The following is an 18456-nucleotide window of genomic DNA, read 5'->3' on the forward strand; positions in this document are numbered from 1 at the left end:
GTGACACTGACCACTCACAGGTGACATTAATGACACACAGGTGTGACCATAGCGATTCACAGGTGACATCAGTGACACACACAGGTGACACAGGTGTGACACTGACCACTCACAGGTGACACAGAGGCGACAATAATGAATCACAGGTGACATCAATGACACAGGTGACACAAACAGGTGACACAGAGGTGACACAGAGGTGACAATAACCATTCACAGGCGACACTGGTGACATCAGTGACACTCACAGGTGACACAGAGGTGACACTGGTGACACAGGTGACAATGACCATTCACAGGTGACATCAATGACACTCACAGGTGACACACAGGTGACAATAATGACACACGGGTGTGACACAGGTGTGACATTGACCACTCACAGGTGACATCAGTGACACACACAGGTGACACAGAGGTGACACTGGTGACACAGGTGACAATGACCATTCACAGGTGACATCAATGACACTCACAGGTGACACACAGGTGACAATAATGACACACGGGTGTGACACAGGTGTGACATTGACCACTCACAGGTGACATCAGTGACACACACAGGTGACAAAGAGGTGACACAGGGACGACAATGACCCCTCACAGGTGACACACAGGTGACATCAACAACACACAGAGGTGACAGAGGTGACACAGGGGTGACCCAGGTGTGACATTGGCCACTCACAGGTGACACAGAGGTGACAATCCTGATTCACAGGTGACATCGGTGACACTCATAGGTGACACAATGACACAGAGGTGACACAGGTGTGACAGTGACCATTCACAGGTGACATCAACGACACAGGTGACACAACAGGTGACACTGAGGTGGCACAGGTGACATCAATGACACACACAGGTGACACAGGTGTGACATTGGACACACACAGGTGACACAGAGGTGACAATAATGAATCACAGGTGACATCAATGACACAGGTGACACAAACAGGTGGCACAGAGGTGACACAGGTGACACACAGGTGACAAGGACCATTCACAGGTGACATTAATGACACACAGGTGTGACACAGGTGTGACCATAGCGATTCACAGGTGACATCAATGACACTCACAGGTGACACAGGTGTGACAATGACCACTCACAGGTGACATCAGTGACACACACAGGTGACACACAGGTGACACAGGTGTGACAATAACCATTCACAGGTGACACAGGTGACATCAATGACACACACAGGTGACACAGGTGTGACAATAACCACTCACAGGTGACACAAAGGCAACAATAATGAATCACAGGTGACATCAATGACACAGGTGACACAAACAGGTGACACAGAGGTGACACAGGTGATAATAACAATTCACAGGTGACATCAATGACACAGGTGACACTGCACAGGTGACACAGAGGTGACACAGGTGATAATAACAATTCACAGGTGACATCAATGACACACAGGTGTGACACAGGTGTGACAATAACCACTTTAGCACAGGTGACACAGAGGTGACAACCACACACAGGTGACATCAGTGACACACAGGTGACACAAACAGGTGGCACAGAGGTGACACAGGTGTGACAATAACAACACTCGGGTGTGACACAGGTGTGACAATAACCACTCACAGGTGACACACAGGTGACAGTGACGTCTCACCTGAGCTCTGACGTCACGAGCCACGCCTCATCGGGCAGCGCCACCTGCGCCATGGCGCTGTCCCCACACACACAGGTGACAATAACCACTCACAGATGACACAGGTGTGACATTGGACACACACAGGACACACAGGTGACAGTGACGTCTCACCTGAGCTCTGACGTCACCAGCCACGCCCCGTCGGGCAGTGCCACCTGCGCCATGTCGCTGTCGCCGTCGCTGTCGTCGCCGTCGCGTTCCCAGCCCAGCTCCGGGGGCGGCCCCGGCCCCGCCCCCGCGCGCGACAGCGCAGGCGCAGCTCCGCCCCCGGGGCCGCGCGCGCGTCTGAGGGGTGCTCCAGGAACGTCACACCTGGGCGGGAAACGGGGGGGGGAATGATGGGAATTCGGGAATTCCCCCCCAAAAAAATCGGAATTCCAGAAAAATCCCGAAAAATCCCGAAATTCCCCGAAAAAACGGGGAGAAATAGCGAAAATTGGGGAAAAAATTGGGGAAAAACCTCAAATTTCTGCCCCCAAACTAGACCAGGAACGTCCACCTGGGCGGGAAATGGGGGGGGAATGATGGGGATTCCCGGGAAAAAAAAACGGAATTCCCGAAAAAAACCCCGGAATTCCCAGAAAAATCCCAGAAATTCCCAGGAAAAACGGGGAGAAAATAGCGAAAATTGGGAAAAAAAGGTGAAAAAATGGCGAAAAACCTCAAATTTCTGCCCCCAAACTGGACTAGGAGCGTCCCACCTGGGCGGGAAACGGGGGGGGATGATGGGAATTCCCGAAAAAAAACCGGAATTCCCGAAAAAAAAACGGAATTCCCAGAAAAAAAAAAACGAATTCCCCGAAAAACGGGGAGAAAATAGCGAAAATTGGGGGGAAATGGTGAAAAAATGGGGAAAAACCTCAAATTTCTGCCCCAAACCAGACTGGGAATGTCACACCTGGGTGGGACATGGGGGGGAATTCCCGAAAAAAAACCCGGAATTCCCAAAAAAATCCCGAAAAATCCCGAAATTCCCCGAAAAAACGGGAGAAAATAGCGAAAATTGGGGAAAAAATGGGGAAAAACCTCAAATTTCTGCCCCCAAACCAGACCAGGAACGTCACACCTGGGCGGGAAACGGGGGGGGAATGATGGGAATTCCCGGAAAAAAAAACCGGAATTCCCAAAAAAATCCCGAAAAATCCCGAAATTCCCCGATAAAACGGGGAGAAAATAGCGAAAATTGGGGAAAAAATGGGGAAAAATCTCAAATTTCTGCCCCCAAACTAGACTAGAAACGTCACACCTGGGACATGGGGGGTAATGATGGGATTCCGGAAAAAAATCCCGAAAATAACCCAAAAATCACCCCAAAATGACCACAAAATTGACCCGAAAATCACCCCTAAAATGGCCCTAAAATCGCCCTAAATTTGCCTTAAAGTGACCCTAAAATAGCCCAAAATAACCCCAAAATGGCTCAAAAATGACCCCAAAATCGCCCCAAAAATGACCCCAAAAATCGCCCCAAAAAGCCATAAAATCGCCCTAAAATCACCAAAAATTCACCCTAAAATAACCCAAAAATCGCCCCAAAATCGCCCAAAAATCACCCCAAAAAGCCATAAAACCACCCAAAAATCACCAAAAATTCACCCAAAAATTCACCCTAAAATCACCCCAAAATCACCCCAAAAATGACCCCAAAAAGCCATAAAACCACCCAAAAATCACCCAAAAATTACCAAAAATTCACCCTAAAATCACCCAAAGTGACCCTAAAATCACCCCAAAAAGCCATAAAATCGCCCAAAAATAGCCAAAAGTCACCAAAAATTCACCCTAAAATGACCCAAAAATCACCCCAAAATCACCCAAAATTCACCCTAAAATCACCCTAAAATTGCCCAAAAATTGCCCAAAAATCGCCTAAAAATCACAAAAATTCACCCAAAAATCACAAAAAATTCACCCAAAAATCACCCCAAAAATTACCCAAAAATCACCCCAAAATCGCCCAAAAATTATCCGAAAATCACCCCAAAAATCACCCCAAAAAGCCCCAAAATCGCCCAAAAAGTCCCAAATTTGGCGTTTCCGGTTCTCCCGCGGCCCCGCCCCCTCCCCGGGGAGGTTTCGGAATTTGGGGAATTTCGGAAAATTCCCAAAAAAGCCGAGGTTGGGTGGGGGAGGGGCCGCAGCTGCGGGGTGGGGGAGGGGCCCCGCCCATCCCCGGGGGGCCACGCCCACAAATTTGAGACCACGCCCCCCCAAAGGGCGGGAATCCTAAAAATTGGGGGATCCCAAAATTTGGGGGGGGGGCCTGAAATTTGGGATCCCCAAATTTGGGATTTCCTAAAATTTGGGCACCCCAAAATTTGTGAACCCCCAAATTTGGAGTCCCCTAAAATTTGGGATCCCCAAAATTTGGGATTTTCTAAAATTTGGACACCCCAAAATTTGTGAAACCCCAAATTTGGGATGGCAAAATTTGGGTTCCCTCCCCCACAAATATTGGGGATCCCCAAAAATTGGGATCCTCAAAATCAGATCATCCTAAAACTTGGACACCCCAAAATTGGGGAGACCCTAAAATTAGGATTTCCTAAAATTTGGACACCCCAAAATTTGTGAACCCCCAAATTTGGAGTCCCCTATAATTGGGGGACCGAAATTTGGAATCACCAAAATTGGGATTTCCTAAAATTTGTGAAACCCCAAATTTGGGGTCCCCTAAAATTGGGGGACCCCAAAATTTGGAGATTCCTGAAATTTGGGAATCTCAAAATTTGGGATCCCCAAAAATGAGATTTCCTAAAATTTGGGCACCCCAAAATTTGTAAAACCCCAAATTTGGGGGATTCCAAAATTTGGGGGACCCAAAATTTGGGGGGGCTGAAATTTGGGAATCTCAAAATTTGGGATCCCCAAATTTGGGATTTTCTAAAATTTGGGCACCCCAAAATTTGCGAAACCCCAAATTTGGAGTCCCCGAAATTTGGGGATCTCAAAATTTGGGATCCCCAAATTTGGGATTTCCTAAAATTTGGACACCCCAAAATTTGTGAAACCCCAAATTTGGGGTCCCCTAAAATTGGGGGACCCCAAAATTTGGAGATTCCTGAAATTTGGGAATCTCAAAATTTGGGATCCCCAAAAATTGGGATTTCCTAAAATTTGGACACCCCAAAATTTGTGAAACCCCAAATTTGGGGGGGCTGAAATTTGGGGATTCCTGAAATTGGGATTTCCTAAAATTTGGGCACCCCAAAATTTGTGAACCCCCAAATTTGGAGTCCCCTAAAATTGGGGTCCCCTAAAATTGGGGGACCCCAAAATTTGGGCATCTCAAAATTTGGGAGACCCCAAAATTGGGATTTCCTAAAATTTGGACACCCCAAAATTTGTGAAACCCCAAATTTGGGGTCCCCTAAAATTGGGGGACCCTAAAATTTGGGGGGCTGAAATTTGGGGATTCCTGAAATTGGGATTTCCTAGAATTTGGGCACCCCAAAATTTGTGAAACCCCAAATTGGGGGACCCCAAAATTTGGGAGGGGCTGAAATTTGGGAATCTCAAAATTTGGGATCTCCAAAATTGGGATTTTCTAAAATTTGGGCACCCCAAAATTTGTGAAACCCCAAATTTGGGGGACCTCAAAATTTGGGGGGGCTGAAATTTGGGGATTCCTGAAATTGGGATTTCCTAAAATTTGGGATCCCCAAAATTGGGATTTCCTAAAATTTGGGCACCCCAAAATCGGGGAACCCCAAAATCAAGAGACCCCAAAAAATGGGATAACCCCGAAATTGGAATCCCCTAAAATTGGGGCACCCTAAATTTGGGAAATTCAAAAATTGGGGTCCCCTAAAATTGGGAAACCCCAAAATCAGAACATCCTAAAATCGGGGAACCCCAAAATTTGGGGGAACTCAGAAATCTGGAGACCCCAAAAATTGGGGAAACTCTGAAATTGGAATTTCCTAAAATTTGGAGACCCCAAAATTTGGGAAAGGCAGAAATTTGGATTCCCCTATAATTACGACACCCCATAATTTGGATATCCCTAAATTTCGGATCTCCCCAAAATTGGGACCCCCAAAATCAGGAGACCCCAAAATCTGGATTCCCTAAATTTAAGAAAGTCTGAAATTGGGAAATCTTAAATTTTGGAATTTCCCCCTAAAACTGGGATCACCCCAAATTTTTGGATCCCCATAAAATTGGGAATCCAAAAATTTTGGGAACCCCCCGAAATTGGGATCTCCTCCCCTGAACCCCCCTAAAAACCGGGACCCCCCCCCCAAAAAAAACCAGAATCCTAAATTGGGATCCTCCCAAAATTGGGATCCCCAAAACCGAGACCCCCCCCCCAAATCCCCAAAATCGCGACCTCCAAATTCGGGACCCCCCCAAAATTCTCAAAAAAACTCAAAATCGGGACCCTCCTGTTCCAGGACCCCCCAAAATTCTCAAAAAACCCCAAAATCGGGACCCTCCAAAATCCGGAATCTCCAAAATCCGGAATCCCCCCGACCCTGAGACCCCCTTTCCCAAAATGGGCTCGCCCCAAAATCGGAATCCCCCTGACCCTGAGACCCACCCCCTCCCAAAATGGGCTCACCCCAAAATCGGGACCCTCCAAAATCCGGAATCCCCCCGACCCTGAGACCCCCCCCCCCCCGTCCCAAAATGGGCTCGCCCCAAAATCCGGAATCCCCCCGACCCTGAGACCCCCCCTCCCAAAATGGGCTCGCCCCAAAATCGGGATTCTCCAAAACCGGGACCCCCCAAATTCCCCAAAAGCCCCAAAACCGGGACACCCCAAAAACCGGGATACCCCAAAATTGGGGCCCTCCTGTTCCGGGACCCCCCAAAATTCTCAAAAAACCCCAAAATCGGGACCCTCCAAAATCCGGAATCCCCCCGACCCTGAGACCCCCCCCCTCCCAAAATGGGCTCGCCCCAAAATCGGAATCCCCCTGACCCTGAGACCCCCCCCCGTCCCAAAATGGGCTCGCCCCAAAATCGGATTTCTCCAAAACCGGGACCCCCCAAATTCCCCAAAAGCCCCAAAACCGGGACACTCCAAAACTGGGACATCCCAAAATTGGGGCCCTCCTGTTCCGGGACCCCCAAAATTCTCAAAAAAACCCAAAATCGGGACCCTCCAAAATCCGGAATCCCCAAAATCCGGAATCTCCAAAATCCGGAATCCCCCTGACCCTGAGACCCCCCCCCCTCCCAAAATGGGCTCGCCCCAAAATCGGAATCCCCCTGACCCTGAGACCCCCCCCTCCCAAAATGGGCTCGCCCCAAAATCGGGATTCTCCAAAACCGGGACCCCCCCCAGTTCCCCAAAAGCCCCAAAATCGGGACACCCCAAAAACTGGGACATCCCAAAATTGGGACCCTCCTGTTCCGGGACCCCCCAAATTCTCAAAAAAAACCCCAAATCGGGACCCTCCAAAATCCGGAATCCCCCCGACCCTGAGAACCCCCCCCCGTCCCAAAATGGGCTCGCCCCAAAATCGGGATTCTCCAAAACCGGGACCCCCCAAATTCCCCAAAAGCCCCAAAATCGGGACACCCCAAAAACCGGGACACCCCAAAATTGGGGCCCTCCTGTTCCGGGACACCCCAAAATTCTCAAAAAAACCCCAAAATCGGGACCCTCCAAAATCCGGAATCTCCAAAATCCGGAATCCCCCTGACCCTGAGACCCCCCCCCCCTCCCAAAATGGGCTCGCCCCAAAATCGGAATCCCCCTGACCCTGAGACTCCCCCCGCCCGTCCCAAAATGGGCTCGCCCCAAAATCGGGATTCTCCAAAACCGGGACCCCTCAAATTCCCCAAAAGCCCCAAAATCGGGACACCCCAAAAACCGGGACACCCCAAAATTGGGAATCCCCTGACCCTGAGACCCCCCAAAAACCAGGAAATCCCCAAACTGAGAATCCCTAAAATCTTGACCCGCCCAAAATCGGGAGTCCCCAAAACCGGAATCCCACAAACTCCACAAAAGCCCCAAAACCGGGACCCGCCTGTCCCAGGACACCCCAAAACCGGGACACCCCAAAATCGGGAGCTCCCAAAACCAGGACACCCCAAAATCGAGATAACCCAAAATCGGGACTTGTCAAAACCGGGACACCCCAAAACCGGGACATCCCAAAATCGAGATAACCCAAAATCGGGAGTCCCCAAAATCGAGATAACCCAAAATCGGGACACCCCAAAAACCGGGATCCTCCTGTCCCGGGACACCCCAAAATTGAGACCCCGCCCAAAAACTGGGACATTCCAAAACCGGGACCCCCCCCAAAACAGGAACATCCAAAAATCGAGACTCGCCCAAAAACCGGGACACCCCAAAACCGGGACACCCCAAAACCGGGATCTTCCTGTCCTGGGACACCCCAAAATTGAGACCCCGCCCAAAAACTGGGACACCCCAAAAGCGGGACCGGCCAAGAACCGGAACACCCCAAAACCGGGACATCCCAAAACCAGGACACCCCAAAACCGGAACATCCAAAAACGAGACTCGCCCAAAAACCGGGACACCCCAAAATTGACATCCTTCTGTCTCAGGACGCCCCAAAATCGAGACCCGCCCAAAACCGGGACCCTCCTGTCCCGGGACACCCCAAAATTGAGACCCCGCCCAAAAACTGGGACACCCCAAAAGTGGGACCCTCCTATCCCGGGACACCCCAAACCCGGGACATCCCAAAACCGGGACATCCCAAAATCAAGACCCGGCCAAAATCAGGATCCTCCAAACCGGGACTCCCCAAAACCGGGACACCCCAAAACCGGGACCCCCCCCCAAAACCAGAACATCCAAAAATCGAGACTCGCCCAAAAACCGGGATACCCCAAAACCGGGACACCCCAAAACCGGGACACCCCAAAATTGAGACCCTTCTGTCTCAGGACGCCCCAAAATCGAGACTCGCCCAAAATCAGGACCCGCCCAAAAACCGGGACATCCCAAAACCGGGACCCGCCCAAAACCGGGACCCTCCTGTCCCGGGACACCCCAAAACCGACACCCGCCCAAAATCAGGACACCCCAAAACCGGGACCTGCCAAAACCTGGATACCCAAAAACCGGGACACCCCAAAACCGAGACCCGCCCAAAAACCGGGACACCCCAAACCCGGGACCCTCCTATCCTGGGACACCCCAAAATCAGGACCCGCCCAAAACCGAGATCCTCTAAACCGGGGCACCCCAAAATTGGGACATCCCAAAACCGGAACACCCAAAAATCGAGAGCCACCCCAAACCCGGGACACCCCAAAACCGGGACATCCCAAAACCGGGTACCCCCCAAAATCGGGATGCCCGCCCAAAATCAGGATCCTCCAAACCGGGACCCTCCTGTCCCGGGACACCCAAAACGGGGACCCACCCAAAATCAGGCCCCGCCCAAAACCGGGACACCCCAAAAACCGGGACCCTCCTGTCCCGGGACACCCCAAAACCGACACCCGCCCAAAATCAGGACAACCCAAAACCGGGACCTGCCAAAACCCGGATACCCAAAAACCGGGACACCCCAAAACCGAGACCCGCCCAAAAACCGGGACACCCCAAACCCGGGACCCTCCTATCCCGGGACACCCCAAAACCGGGACCCTCCCAAAATCGAGAGCCGCCCAAAATCAGGACCCGCCCAAAACCGAGATCCTCTAAACCTGGGCACCCCAAAATCGGGACCCTCCCAAAACCGGAACATCCAAAAATCGAGACTCGCCCAAAAACCGGGACACCCCAAAACCGGGACCCTCCTGTCCCGGGACACCCCAAAATTGGGACACCCCAAAACCGAGACCCACCCAAAACTGGGACCCTCCTATCCCGGGACACCCCAAAACCGGGACCCTCCTGTCTCGGGACACCCCAAAACCGGGACTCCCCCCAAAACCGGAACATCCAAAAATCGAGACTCGCCCAAAAACCGGGACACCCCAAACCCGGGACACCCCAAAATTGGGACATCCCAAAACCGGGAAATCCCAAAATCGAGACTCGCCCAAAACCGGGACACCCCAAAATTGGGACACCCCAAAACCGGGACCCTCCTGTCCCGGGACCCCCCAAAATTGAGACCCCTCCCCAAATTTGGGGTTCCCCCCCCCCAATCCTCACTCACCGGGCGGGGCCGGGGTCGCCCCCAGGGCTGCGGCCGCCACCAGCAGCGACAGAATCGGCGACAGAAACGGCGACAGAAACGGCGACAGAAACGGCCGCTGTCGCGACAGGAGCGGCGACATGGCCCCGGGACAGCGGGGAGGAGGAGGAGGAAGATGACAGGGGGGAGGAAGGCTCGGGGATAACGGAAAAGTGGAGGAGGAGGAGGAGGAGGAGATGGGAGGAAGATCCCGGGATGACGGAGGAGGAGGAGGAAAAGTTTTCCTGGGATGACGAAGAGGAGGAGGAGGAGGCGGGGGCGGGAGGAAGGCTCCGGGACTGCTGAGGAGGAGGAGGAGGAGGAGGAGGAAGATGACAGGGGGATGAAGATCCCGAGATAACGGAAAAGAGGAGGAGGAGGAGGGCGGGGATGGGAGGAAGATCCCGGGATGACGGAGGAGGAAAAGTTTTCCCGGGATGACGAAGAGGAGGAGGAGGCGGGGGTGGGGGATGAAGGCTCCGGGATGACGAAGAGGAGGAGGAGGAAAGTCCCGGGGGTGGAGGAAGGTCCTGGGATAACGGAAAAGAGGAGGAGGAGGAGGAGGAGGAGGAGGAGGGCGGGGATGGGAGGAAGATCCCGGGATGACGGAGGAAGAAAAGTTTTCCCGGGATGAGGAAGAGGAGGAGGAGGAGGCGGGGGCGGGGGATGAAGGCTCCGGGACAGCTGAGGAGGAGGAGGAGGAAGATGACAGGGGGATGAAGATCCCGAGATAACGGAAAAGAGGAGGAGGAGGAGGAGGGCGGGGATGGGAGGAAGATCCCGGGATGACGGAGGAGGAAAAGTTTTCCCGGGATGACGAAGAGGAGGAGGAGAAGGCGGGGGCGGGGGATGAAGGCTCCCGGGACAGCTGAGGAAGAGGAGGAGGAAGATGACAGGGGGGAGGAAGGCCCCGAGATAACGGAAAAGAGGAGGAGGAGGAGGAGGAGGAGGAGATGGGAGGAAGATCCCGGGATGACGGAGGAGGAAAAGTTTTCCCGGGATGACGAAGAGGAGGAGGAGGAGGAGGCGGGGGCGGGGGATGAAGGCTCCCGGGATGACGAAGGAGGAAAAAATGTTCCCGCGATGACGAAGAGGAGGAGGAGGAGGAGGAAGGTCCCGGGGGTGGAGGAAGGCCCCGGGATAACGGAAAAGAGGAGGAGGAGGAGGAGGAGGAAGGTCCCGGGGGTGGAGGAAGGCCCCGGGATAACTCAAAGGAGGAGGAGGAGGAGGAGGAGGATGAGATGAAGGCCCCGGTATGATGAAGAGGAGGGCGGCGGGGGCGGGATGAAGGCTCCGGGACAGCTGAGGAGGAGGAGGAGGAGGGGGGGGGGTGGGAGAGGAAGGCTCCGGGATGACAGAGGAAAGCGGTGAAGGGGGGGGGGATGAAGGCTCTGGGAGGAAGAGGAGGAGGAGAACGGGAGGAAGGCCCCGAGATAGCGGAAAAGAGGAGGAGGAGGAGGAGGATGAAGGTCCCGGGATAACTCAAAGGAGGAGGAGGAGGAAGAGGAAGATGACAGGGGGATGAAGGCTCCGGGATGACGAAGAGGAGGAGGAGGAGGAGGAGGAGGAGGAAGGTCCCGGGATAGCAGAGGAGGAGGAGGAGGAGGAGGGAGGAGGTGGGATGAAGGCTCTGAGATGATGAAGAGGAGGAGGAGGGCGGGATGAAGGCCCCAGGAGAATGGAGGAGGAGGAGGAGGAGGATGATGAGGAGGAGAGGAGGAAGGTCCCCGGATAACGAGGAGGATGATGAGGAGGAGGAGGATGGGATGAAGGCTCCGAGATGATGATGATTATGATGATGATGATGATGAGGATGATGGGATGAAGGCTCCATGATGATGGTGAGGAGGAGGATGGGATGATGGCAGGAATGGGATGAAGGCTCCAGGATGATGATGATGAGGAGGAGGATGATGATGATGGGATGAAGGCTCTGGGATGATGATGATATTGATGAGGAGGAGGAGGATGATGATGAGGAGGAGGAGGATGATGGGATGAAGGCTCCGTGATGATGATGATGATGATGATGATGATGATGATGATGATGATGATGATGGGAAGAAGGCTCCAGGATAATGAGGAAAAGGAGGATGAGGATGAAATGAGGATGGGATGAAGGCTCTGGCATGAGGATGATGAGGATGGCAGGGATGGGATGAAGGCTCCGGGGTGATGACGATGACGATGATGATGAGGATGACAATGATGATGATGATGATGATGATGATGATGATGGGATGAAGGCTCCGGGGTGATGATGATGATGACGATGACGACGATGACGATGACGACGATGACAATGAAGATGACGATGATGATGATGATGATGATGATGGTGACGATGATGGGATGAAGGCTCCGGGATTCTCCAGCCGGGATTCAAGGGAGGGAGAGGAGAGAAAGGGGGACCCCGAGAGGGGACAGGGGGACAATGCCGGGCCCTGGGGACAATTCTGGGCCTTGGGGACACTCCTGAGGTGACACTGTGGCCTTGGGGACACTTGTGAGCCTTGGGGACAATGCCGGGCCTTGGGGACAATTCTGGGCCTTGGGGACACTCCTGAGGTGACACTGTGGCCTTGGGGACAATTTCCAGGCCTTGGGGACAATTCTGGGCCTTGGGGACACTCTCAAAGGTGACACCGAGGCCTTGGGGACACTTGTGAGCCTTGGGGACAATTTCCAGGCCTTGGGGACAATTTCCAGGCCTTGGGGACAGTCCTGAGGTGCCACCAAGACCTTGGGGACATTCCTGAGCCTTGGGGACAATTCTGGGCCTTGGGGACAGTCCTGAGGTGACACTGAGGCTTTGGGGACACTTCTGGGCCTTGGGGACACTCTTGAGGTGCCACCAAGACCTTGGGGACACTCCTGGGCCTTGGGGACATTCCTGAGGTGACACTGAGGCTTTGGGGACACTCCCAGGCCTTGGGGACACTCCTGAGGTGACACTGAGGCCTTGGGGACACTCCCGAGGTTTGGGGACACTCCCAGGCCTTGGGGACACTCCCAGGCCTTGGGGACACTCCCAGGATTTGGGGACAATGCCAGGCCTTGGGGACACTCCCATCTCTCAGGGACACTCCCAAGGTGTCACCAAAGCCTTGGGGACACTCCCGGACCTTGGGGACACTCCTGAGGTGACACCGAGGCCTTGGGGACACTCCTGAGGTGGCACTGAGGCCTTGGGGACACTGTCAAACCATGGGCACACATCCCAGGTGGCACCAAAATCTCTGGGACAATTTCAGGCCTTGGGGACCCTTCTGGGCCTTGGGGACACTCCCGAGGTGACACCGAGGCCTTGGGGACACTCCTGGACTTTGGGGACAATTCTGGGCCTTGGTGACATTCCTGAACTGACACCAAGGCCTTGGGGACAGTGCCAGGCCCTGGGGACAATTCTGAGCCTTGGGGACAATTCTGGGCCTTGGGGACACTCTCAAAGGTGACACCGAGGCCTTGGGGACACTTGCGAGCCTTGGGGACAATTTCCAGGCCTTGGGGACACTCCTGAGGTGGCACTGAGGCCTTGGGGACACTCCCAGGCCTTGGGGACACTCCCAGGATTTGGGGACAATGCCAGGCCTTGGGGACACTCCCATCTCTCAGGGACACTCCCAAGGTGACACCAAAGCCTTGTTGACACTCCCGGGCCTTGGTGACACTCCTGAGGTGACACTGAGGCCTTGGGGACAATGCCAGGCCTTGGGGACACTGCCAGGCCTTGGGGACAATTCTGGGCCTTGGGGACAAACCTGGACTTTGGGGACAATTCTGGGCCTTGGGGACAATCCTGAGGTGACACTGTGGCCTTGGGGACATTCCTGAGCCTTGGGGACAATTCTGGGCCTTGGTGACACTCCTGAGGTGACACCAAGACCGTGGGGACACTCCCAAGGTTTGGGGATACTCCCAGGATTTGGGGACACTCCCAAGGTGACACCGAGGCCTTGGGGACACTCCCAGGATTTGGGGACAATGCCAGGCCTTGGGGACACTCCCAGGATTTGGGGACAATGCAGGCCTTGGGGACACTCCCATCTCTCAGGGACACTCCTGAGGTGACACCGAGGCCTTGGGGACACTCCCAGGCCTTGGTGACACTCCTGAGGTGGCACTGAGGCCTTGGGGACACTGTCAAACCATGGGCACACATCCCAGGTGGCACCAAAATCTTGGGGACAATTTCAGGCCTTGGGGACCCTTCTGGGCCTTGGGGACACTCCCGAGGTGACACCGAGGCCTTGGGGACACTCCTGGACTTTGGGGACAATTCTGGGCCTTGCTGACATTCCTGAACTGACACCAAGGCCTTGGGGACAGTGCCAGGCCTTGGGGACAATTCTGGGCCTTGGGGACACTCTCAAAGGTGACACTGAGACCTTGGGGACACTCCTGGGCCTTGGGGACACTCTTGAGGTGCCACCAAGACCTTGGGGACACTCCTGAGCTTTGGGGACAATTCTGGGCCTTGGGGACACTCTCAAAGGTGACACTGAGGCCTTGGGGACAATGCCAGGCCTTGGGGACACTCCCATCTCTCAGGGACACTCCCAAGGTGACACCAAAGCCTTGGGGACACTCCTGGACTTTGGGGACAATTCTGGGCCTTGGGGACAATCCTGAGGTGACACTGAGATCTTGGGGACACTGCCAGGCCTCTGGGACAATTCTGGGCCTTGGGGACACTCCCAGGCCTTGGGGACACTCCTCACAGGTGACACTGAGGCCTTGGGGACACTTCCGGGCCTTGGGGACAATTCTGGGCCTTGGGGACACTCCTGAGGTGACACCGAGGCCTTGGGGACACTCCTGAGGTGCCACCAAGACTTTGGGGACACTCCTGGACTTTGGGGACAATTCTGGGCCTTGGTGACACTCCTGAGGTGACACCAAGACCTTGGGGACATTCCCGAGGCCTTGGGGACACTCCCAGGATTTGGGGACACTCCCAAGGTGACACCGAGGCCTTGGGGACAATGCCAGGCCTTGGGGACACTGCTGAGCTTTGGGGACAAACCTGGACTTTGGGGACACTCCTGGGCCTTGGTGACACTCCTGAGGTGGCACTGAGGCCTTGGGGACACTGCCAGGCCTTGGGGACACTCCCAGGATTTGGGGACACTCCCAGGCCTTGGGGACAATGCCAGGCCTTGGGGACACTCCCATCTCGCAGGGACACTCCGAAGGTGTCACCAAAGCCTTGGGGACAATTTCAGGCCTTGGGGACCCTTCTGGGCCTTGGGGACAATCCTGAGGTGACACCGAGGCCTTGGGGACACTCCCAGGCCTTGGGGATACTCTCAAAGGTGACACCAAGGCCTTGGGGACACTTCCGGGCCTTGGGGACAATTCTGGGCCTTGGGGACACTCCCAAGGTGACACTGAGGTGTCTTGGGGACAATCCTGAGGTGACACCAAGACCTTGGGGACACTCCCGAGTTTTGGGGACACTCCTGGACCTTGGGGACACTCCTGAGGTGACACCGAGGCCTTGGGGACAACCCTGAGGTGGCACCAAGGCCTTGGGGACACTGCTGAGCCTTGGGGACAATTCTGACCCTTGGGGACACTCACAAAGGTGACACCAAAGCCTTGGGGACAGTGCCAGGCCTTGGGGACAATTCTGGGCCTTGGGGACACTCCTGAGGTGACACCAAGACCTTGGGGACACTCTGGAGCCTTGGGGACAGTGGTGTCACCTGCCTGTCCCCTGTGCCACCCTCGGTGTCACCTGCCCATCCCCTGTGCCACCCCCCGTGTCACCCGCCCATCCCCTGTGCCACCCTCGATGTCACCTCCCTGTCCCCTGTGTCACCCTCGGTGTCACCCACCTGTCCCCTGTGTCACCCTCAGTGTCACCTCCCTGTCCCCCGTGCCACCCCCGGTGTCACCCGCCTGTCCCCCGTGCCACCCCCGGTGTCACCTGCCTGTCCCCTGTGCCACCCCTGGTGTCACCCGCCTGTCCCCTGTGCCACCCTCGATGTCACCCGCCTGTCCCCTGTGCCACCCTCGATGTCCCCTGTGCCACCCCTCGATGTCACCTGCCCGTCCCCTGTGCCACCCCTGGTGTCACCCGCCCGTCCCCTGTGCCACCCTCGATGTCACCTGCCTGTCCCCTGTGCCACCCCTGGTGTCACCTGCCTGTCCCCTGTGCCACCCTCGGTGTCACCTGCCTCTCCCCCGTGCCACCCTCGGTGTCACCTGCCTGTCCCCCGTGTCACCCTGGTGTCACCCGCCTGTCCCCTGTGCCACCCTCGGTGTCACCCCGCCTGTCCCCTGTGCCACCCTCGGTGTCCCCTGTGCCAACCTGGTGTCACCCGCCTGTCCCCTGTGCCACCCTCGATGTCACCTGTCCGTCCCCTGTGCCACCCCCGATGTCACCTGCCTGTCCCCTGTGCCACCCCCGGTGTCACCTGCCCGTCCCCTCTGCCACCCTGGTGTCACCCGCCTGTCCCCTGTGCCACCCTGGTGTCACCCGCCTGTCCCCTGTGCCACCCTCGATGTCACCCGCCTGTCCCCGTGTCACCCTTGGTGTCACCCGCCTGTCCCCTGTGCCACCCCTGGTGTCACCCGCCCGTCCCCCTGTGCCACCCTCGGTGTCACCTGCCTGTCCCCGTGTCACCCTCGATGTCACCTGCCCGTCCCCTCTGCCACCCTCGGTGTCACCAACCCGTCCCTTGTGCCACCCTGAATGTCACCTGCCTGTCCCCCTGTGCCACTCTCGGTGTCACCTGCCTGTCCCCCGTGCCACCCTGGTGTCACCTGCCTGTCCCCTGTGCCACCCTCAATGTCACCTGCCCGTCCCTGTGCCACCCTCGGTGTCACCTGCCTGTCCCCCGTGCCACCCTCGATGTCACCTGCCTGTCCCCTGTGCCACCCCCGGTGTCACCCGCCTGTCCCCTGTGCCACCCTCGGTGTCACCAGCCTGTCCCCGTGTCCCTGTCCCGCCCCCGGCGTTGTGCAAGCGGCGCCACCTCTGTCCCCTCCCTGTCCCTTTTGTCACCTTTGTCCCCTCCCTGTCCCTTTTGTCACCTTTGTCCCTTTTGTCACCTTTGTCCCCTCCTGTCCCTTTTGTCACCTTTGTCCTTTTTGTCACCTTTGTCCTTTTGTCACCTTTGTCCCCTCCCTGCTCCTCCCGGCCTGGGGCACCCGCAGGGGACAATGAGGGGACAGAGAGGTGGCACCGTGGGGACACTGTGGGGACACAGGGACAGGAGTGGGGACATTCCCCTCAGTGTCCCCAAGGTGTCCCAAGCCTGTCCCCATGGTGTCATTGTCCCCAGCCCTGTCCCCTCCTGTCCCCAAGCCTGTCCCCTCCCTGTCCCCATGGTGCCAGTGCCACCCTCAGCCCTGTCCCCTCATTGTCCCCATGGTGTCACTTGTCCCCTGTGCCACCCCCTCCTGTCCCCTCCCTGTCCCCTCCCTGTCCCCGTGGTGCCAGTGCCACCCTGGGACTGTCCCCTCACTGTCCCCATGGTGTCACTGTCCCCTGTGCCACCCCCTCCTGTCCCCAAGCCTGTCCCCAAGTGTCCCCATGGTGCCAGTGCACCCCCAGCATTGTCCCCTCGCTGTCCCATGGTGTCACTGTCCCAGTGCCACCCCTCGCTGTCCCCACATTGTCCCCAGCCCTGTCCCCATGGTGCCAGTGCCACCCTGGGACTGTCCCCTCGCTGTCCCCATGGTGTCACTGTCCCCAGTGCCACCCCTCGCTGTCCCCAATCCTGTCCCCACGGTGTCCCATGGTGCCAGTGCCACCCTCAGCATTGTCCCCCTCGTTGTCCCCAGACCTGTCCCCTCGCTGTCCCCACACTGTCCCCATGGTGTCACTGTCCCTGTGCCACCCCCTCCTGTCCTCTCCCTGTCCCCACGGTGTCCCCACGGTGTCCCCAAGCCTGTCCCCATGGTGCCAGTGCCACCCCCAACATTGTCCCCATGGTGTCACTTGTCCCCTGTGCCACCCCCTCCCTGTCCCCTCCTGTCCCCAACCCTGTCCCCTCACTGTCCCCACGGTGTCACTGTCCCCAGTGCCACCCCTCCTGTCCCCAAGCCTGTCCCCAAGTGTCCCCAAGCCTGTCCCCAAGTGTCCCCATGGTGCCCGTGCCACCCCCAGCATTGTCCCCTCACTGTCCCCACGGTGTCACTGTCCCCAGTGCCACCCCCTCCTGTCCCCAAGCCTGTCCTCACGGTGTCCCCATGGTGCCAGTGCCACCCTGTCATTGTCCCCTCATTGTCCCCAGTGCCACCCCCTCCTGTCCCCTCCCTGTCCCTGTGGTGTCACTTGTCCCAGTGCCACCCCCAGCATTGTCCCCAGTGCCACCCCCCTCCTGTCCCCTCCCTGTCCCTCCCCTCCCTTAGCGCCACCCCCGCCCTTTACCCCCTGTCCCCTCAGTGTCCCCTCAGTGTCCCTTCAGTGTCCCAACCCTGTCCCCTCGCTGTCCCCATGGTGCCAGTGCCACCCTGGGACTGTCGCCTCGCTGTTCCCACGGTGTCACTGTCACCTGTGCCACCCCCTCGCTGTCCCCAAGCCTGTCCCCAAGCCTGTCCCCATGGTGCCAGTGCCACCCTCAGCATTGTCCCCATCGCTGTCCCCACGGTGTCACTGTCCCCTGTGCCACCCCCTCCTGTCCCCAAGCCTGTCCCCGTGG

At 56.4% G+C, this 18456-nt stretch overlaps 1 protein-coding gene across 1 annotated transcript in view; it reads right to left on the minus strand.

Annotated features, from left to right (window-relative positions):
• Positions 1-17552, minus strand: part of LOC141727357 (uncharacterized) — a gene marked incomplete at its 3' end in the record, with an annotated part of 28307 nt that extends 10755 nt beyond the window's left edge. The window contains exons 1-6 of the mRNA XM_074533863.1: positions 17543-17552; positions 12051-12171; positions 10585-11193; positions 10358-10382; positions 9785-9975; positions 1791-1991 (exon numbers count right to left, since the gene is read on the minus strand). Of these exons, the coding sequence (XP_074389964.1) occupies positions 1791-1991; positions 9785-9975; positions 10358-10382; positions 10585-11193; positions 12051-12171; positions 17543-17552 (1157 nt within the window). The remainder of the gene's footprint in view (positions 1-1790; positions 1992-9784; positions 9976-10357; positions 10383-10584; positions 11194-12050; positions 12172-17542) is intronic.
• Between the last annotated feature and the right edge of the window lie 904 nt (positions 17553-18456).

Source organism: Zonotrichia albicollis, unplaced genomic scaffold (genome assembly GCF_047830755.1).
Source record: "Zonotrichia albicollis isolate bZonAlb1 unplaced genomic scaffold, bZonAlb1.hap1 Scaffold_117, whole genome shotgun sequence".
NCBI lineage: Eukaryota > Metazoa > Chordata > Aves > Passeriformes > Passerellidae > Zonotrichia > Zonotrichia albicollis.